The 5,817-nt window shown below is 40.5% G+C and overlaps 1 protein-coding gene across 1 annotated transcript in view; it reads left to right on the top strand.

Annotated features, from left to right (window-relative positions):
• KDR (kinase insert domain receptor) overlaps nucleotides 1-5,817 on the top strand; it is a 29,610-nt gene that overhangs the window by 1,610 nt on the left and 22,183 nt on the right. The window contains exons 4-9 of the mRNA XM_005415657.3: nucleotides 1,100-1,224; nucleotides 1,511-1,679; nucleotides 2,815-2,954; nucleotides 3,152-3,320; nucleotides 4,723-4,834; nucleotides 4,927-5,090. Of these exons, the coding sequence (XP_005415714.2) occupies nucleotides 1,100-1,224; nucleotides 1,511-1,679; nucleotides 2,815-2,954; nucleotides 3,152-3,320; nucleotides 4,723-4,834; nucleotides 4,927-5,090 (879 nt within the window). The remainder of the gene's footprint in view (nucleotides 1-1,099; nucleotides 1,225-1,510; nucleotides 1,680-2,814; nucleotides 2,955-3,151; nucleotides 3,321-4,722; nucleotides 4,835-4,926; nucleotides 5,091-5,817) is intronic.

The following is a 5,817-nucleotide window of genomic DNA, read 5'->3' as shown; positions in this document are numbered from 1 at the left end:
CTTTCCCTAGTGTCAAGAGAAGAAAGGAATATAGTGTCTCAAAACAGTTTTGATGCTAAAATTTATTAATCCTAGAATATTTGATCCTATGAAACATTTTTCTTGTTTTCATGTTGACTAATTAAATTCAGGTATGCTAGTTGCCACCAACATAAAAGCCTTTGTACCTATAATTCCGAACTGACCTGCCATATGCAGTGCATGGTCTGCTGTTCTCCACCCAGAATTTAGCATAGCTAAATTCCACACAGAATTTAGCTCATCTCTGCTGAGCTCTGAGCCTGTCCTCATGAATGCAGAGCTAATACTGACCTCAGCAGGACTTTCATATGAGAGAGGATTACAGGGGTTTTATATTTGTTAAAAATTACAGATCTGATCTCGTGTATGATCCCAAAAACCACCCAAACCCCAAAACATAAACTTTCATACGTTTGCTGATTCTGATGGTAAAATCTATGTAGGCTGTAAGACTCAGTTTTCAGCTGAGTGTCACAGGCACTGCAAAGCCTCAGTTATACACTCAGCTTCAATAAGTGCATTCATTGAGGCATCTGCCTTTTTGCACTGATGGCTTCACCCTCGTTTCCATATGCATCCTGTTTCCTCTTTATTGTTAACTTATAGTTACCATTTTGAGAAATGAGATGTAATTAAGTACATGACTTAGCTTGTTTTATAATATCATGGAGCTATTTTTTTGGTGTTCTGCTCTGACTTTGAAAAGGATGCTGACATCAGGGGAGTCAGTGTAACATGTCACAATTTTTAACTGATATTTCCTGTAATGCTTATGCAAGGAAAGTCACAGTAGGGTAAATCGGATTTTTGTCGACAAAAGGACTCCTGTAGCAGGAAGCCATTCTCCAAAGTGCACTCTGCTGCTGATAGCTGTTTTGAGAATAATGATATTCTAAATCTGGGGGGTGGGGTGTCTATAAAAACAAGTATCTCCCCTATTTAGTCTCATTATTTCAGTGCTTTATGACATGGAAAATAATACAACTGACTTGTGAAAAAATAGAAATAAGAAATACTGGAAAAGTTTCCAGTTTCCATAGTCATGTGATGATGACTTATCAATTGAATATTATTCTAGATTACAGATCACCATTTGTGACTTCAGTTAGTGATCAGCTTGGGATTGTATACATCACTAAGAACAAAACTGTGGTAGTGCCGTGCCTTGGAACCGTATCAAATCTCAATGTATCTCTACATGCGGTAAGGAAAAAGCCTGCTATTTTTTTGGAAGTTAGTTGAAGTCACTCTGGCATAAATATGTTGTTTGAAGTAAAAATACATTTCTTAAAAACTCCTTTCCATCATTGTGAGTTTTATAGCCTGTGATTACAAGATGAGTGCTGTACCTGTACTCTCAAAGCATGTACTAATTCCCTGAGCTACAATGTTGAAATGGGGGCCCTGCAGCTGTGGCAAATGCTGGTGACAATTCAGGGTTGTTCGATTTTTGAATTCTGACTATGTGTTTTATCAATATTCCAAACAGAAATATCCAGAAAAGATATTTGTTCCTGATGGTAAATCCATTTCATGGAATAATAAAAAAGGCTTCACTATACCCAGTCATTTAATCAACTATGCAGGCATGGTCTTCTGTGAAGCTAAAATAGATGATGAAAGCTACCAGTCTGTGATATACATAGTTGCAGTTGTAGGTAAGCCAAAGCTTTTTATTTCTCTGTAACCAATGTTCTTTTGCTTTCTACAGCATACTGAACCAATTACATTTGGTTGGACACTAGGTTATTCAATACTGACAATGCAGTTAATGCAAAATGGATGTTGAGATTTATATCACTTTTCTTTTAAATGCAATGTATTGTGTTCTTTCTGGTTGATCATTGGGATAAGTGCTTCTATTTTTAGTGTTTTACATTGATGCCAGGGATTTTAATTATTTTTTTTTCTGACAATGCAAACCTTTTCCCTAAAATCACTTATCCACAATCTCAGTCACAGTGGAAGGAAATGAGAGGCAAGCAACCATCAGCAGCAGATGAAAAGAAATTGCTCTGAGTGGGTACCAAGGGAAGGGTGGATCTGAAGGTCTCACTGTGAGCTGGGTTGTCTTGTCTCCCTAAAGACCTGTTCTCGACTCTCACAGGGTTTTATGCCTTCCTGGTACATTTTGTCAGTTGTTCCTCATACCCCAGAAATAATGTGATAATTCTGTGGAGGCTTAGTCCTGAACTGAAACTCAGGAGCTCTTTCTCTTTCAGCTGAGGACATAGTAACCATTTCAAATATCCAAATGGCACCAAGGCAGTGTCTCCCGGCTTGTCAGCAAGGCATAGCCTTCCCTCTTTACTCTGTGCAGAAGGCTTTTATGTCTCCACCAAATTCACAAATCCTCACTCTGATTTGGAGGAATTTGAGAATATCTGTAGAATTTCTGCATTCAGAATATTTTGTTTTGAAACATTTTACTGCACAAAGTAAACTTTGGATTATTTTGCTATTGCTCCACCGTTATTCTCTATAAAGTTCCTGCTTACTGCTAGGAATGGGTGTACAATCTCCCTTGGTTTAGGTCTCACAAGGATAAGAAGAAGGTGTCTAAGGCAGAGGAACTGTGTGAGTGACGCATCCTGCTGTGTCACTGTCTGACACGGGTCTCAGCTCAGGGCAGGCACGTCACTTCTCTCCAGGCTGCTTTGTACACCCATTGTTGTGCTGCACTGGGGCATCGAGGGGCTTTTTTGTAGCTGGGGTTTTGGTGGGAGTTGTGGTGAATTCACCTGGGAAATTTGCTTACCCCCATGTTTCATGTGTGCCTTTGTCTTTCTCTAGGGTACCGAATTTATGACCTGACAATGAACCCGCACAATGAAGTAGAGCTGGCAGTGGGAGAAAAACTTGTTCTCAATTGCACTGTAAGGACAGAGCTGAATGTGGGAATAGATTTTAAATGGGACTACCCTTCCATCAAGGTAAAGTCATACTAAATTACAGGTGCCTTCATCACAAAGCAGTTTGACTTATTTAGGTATAATGTCACTTCTGCCTTTAAAACATTGAGAAAGAAGATGATAATACACAACAAAATTTCTGGTATATATAAATGTGCAAAGGATGACAGAAGGAATAACAATGGCATTTCCAAACATCTGTCTTTTGTCTATTGCAGGAAAAACGTGCCACTATTAGGGATGTAAAAACCACTGCAGGAGAAATAAAGAAGTTTGTGAGCACCCTTACCATTGACAGCGTGTCCTTAAGCGACAATGGTCGATATACTTGTGCAGCCTCCAGTGGTCGCATGAACATGAAAAACAGCAGTTACTTCCTTATCCATGGTATGACATTTTCCACTTCAGTTTTGTCAGTTGTTTCAGATTTGGGATTAATAACTGGGATGCAGAAGGCATCTCAATGATGAATCAAGTGACAGAAATGAACCAAACTGCAGCTACAGTATTTCTCTTGCAACTAGTATGGGATTATTTTTGTACCACAGCCTTAGTTAATAATAAGATTTGAAAGGATGCTATATTTTACTGAAAGCTGTAGAATCCCACCGGAAAGTGGGCAGTAAAATAAACTGATGTAAACCTTTGACCCTCTTCTGCATTGACCTCCTTAAGGTCCTGTAAAACTCAATTTGTGTAGGTGGCTTTGTACAAGGGCTGCCTGTTCTTAGTCTTGGTGAACTTAGGCTGGATCTTGGTGGCTCTGTGACACAAGAGTCTGGGTCAGCATGAATGAAGCTAAGAAAATAAAACTTTCAGCTTTTGCATTATGAATAGATGAATCAAATGGAGTTTTGGTGGTGCGGAAATGATGCAAGGGAAACAGCTTTGGCTAAGTGAATAGATAAGTACGAGGCCACATCCTACAGCCTTTTCTCAACCCCCTCTTGGGCACAGCCCCAGCTCCGCTAACTTACTTATAGAAAAAATTACCAGCATGAGAATGGCTCACTTTTAATCACCAAGTTAGACAAAGTGATTTATATTTTGAAGGAGACTGATTTTCCTGAGGTCTGATTTCAGGAGCCAGAATATTCATGACACTTTTAAAACAAAACAAAAGACTTTCAAACTTATTGTGGGCATAGTGATTCAAGATATACTGAATTTTCTCCTGGGTTCTTTCTGTTCTGCTCTTCAGGAGCCAAAATGAGATCATGTGCTAAACTGAGTATACCAGATACTAAGTCTAAACCATCCTAAATCTTAGTCGAAAGGCTAATTTAGTCAAAAGGCTAATCCCTGTCTTCTGTCTGAATGCAAGTTTATAACTTAAAACAAGTAATGTAAATAATTTCAAGGTACTCTGTGACTGCAGTGGTTGAAATACATATTTGAGTATTTAACTTTATCACACTGCAGTTTTGAATACTCTGATTTCCTGGAATAAGTATATTGAGAGGGTTTTATGACATGTATATATATATATATATGTATATACAGGTCTGACAGTTGGCACACTATCCTGGGAGCTGAGTCTTGTCTCTGCTTTCCAGACCTCCTCAGTAAGGGAACTGGTCTGTTCCTCTGTGTGAAGGAAAGGACTAGGCTTTCATGGTGGCATCTCTCCAGAGCCCAGTTTGGAACCAGCTGTGCTTTACCAATGACCCATAGTTCTGTCACTAACTCCTATTTGTCATCTTGTTAGGTACTAACCCACAGGGAAAGCACTTTTTCTTTGGTCCATGACAAAAGACCGTTTAGTTCACTTCCCTTTTTTTCCCCTCAGAAAGTCCTTTTATTCACCTGGAGAAAATGGAGAATGTTGTTGAGACAAGGCTCGGTGACACAGTCAAAATTCCTGTCAAGTTTAAAGGATATCCTCCACCAGAGGCTAAATGGTAAGAACTGGGATATAATGTGTTTGAAAAAATGAGCAATTCTTAGTTAAAGCAAATCACTAAATATTCAAAGTGCTCTGTATTTTCTTCAGGTATAAAAATGGAAAAGCCATCAATGCAAATCACACAGTAAAACTTGGCTACGCATTAGTGATCACTGAAGCAACTGAAAAGGACGCGGGGAATTACACAGTTGTCCTTACAAACCCCATTAACAAGATGCAGAAAAGACACACATTTACCCTGCTGGTAAATGGTAAGTGGGGTAACAGAGGTGCCTTTCTTTCATGTGTCGATGTGGTATATTACCATCCTTAGTCTTAATTCATCCCCTACCTATGAAGATTTAAGTACTGAAGAAGAGCAGTCCTTGAACCTCAGCCCTGGAGAGCAGAGGTGACCCATCTCTCCTGGCTCTAGGATGTGTCAGCCAAGAGGCTGCAGACCCTGGGTGTTGGTGTTGTGATGATACTTTGTGTAGGGTGGGGTTTTTTGTTTTGTTTTTGGTTTTTTTTCTGTATATTATTCTTTGCCTCTGTGTCCTGCTCTTTTCCTGCCCTTCTCACTGGCTGTGCTGCTGGAGTCCTCCTCCACCCCGCTCCATCCTGGCCCTGTCCCGCCTCACCCATCCTTCCTGCCCCGCACAGGCTATCCCTCCTCTTCTGCCCTGCCCTCTACAACCTTCCTCCTCCTCCCCTGCCTCCTCCTTTCTGCTCCCCAGGAAACAGCCTATGCTTTGAAGACAGCAGGTCTTGGAAAGGGCAGCAAGGCTACGTGCGGTGGGATCAGGTCTGGGGAATAGTGTGCATTTAATGGCTGGGAATGGTAGTGAGAGTCCAGGAACTGCATTTTAAACCATGGAGTATTGAAGGGGAATTTTGTAGGAGATCCTAAGTATCCTGATCCTCAAAGCGTTGGGCAGGTTCACTACTTCCCCACATGTCCTTGGAGATGCTCTGTTGCACTGGTATTGGGGCATGGTG

The sequence above is a fragment of the Geospiza fortis genome, unplaced genomic scaffold, assembly GCF_000277835.1.
Source record: "Geospiza fortis unplaced genomic scaffold, GeoFor_1.0 scaffold40, whole genome shotgun sequence".
In the NCBI taxonomy this organism is placed as follows: domain Eukaryota; kingdom Metazoa; phylum Chordata; class Aves; order Passeriformes; family Thraupidae; genus Geospiza; species Geospiza fortis.
Note: the sequence above shows the minus strand (reverse complement) of the source record. Positions and strands in the feature narration are given on the sequence as shown.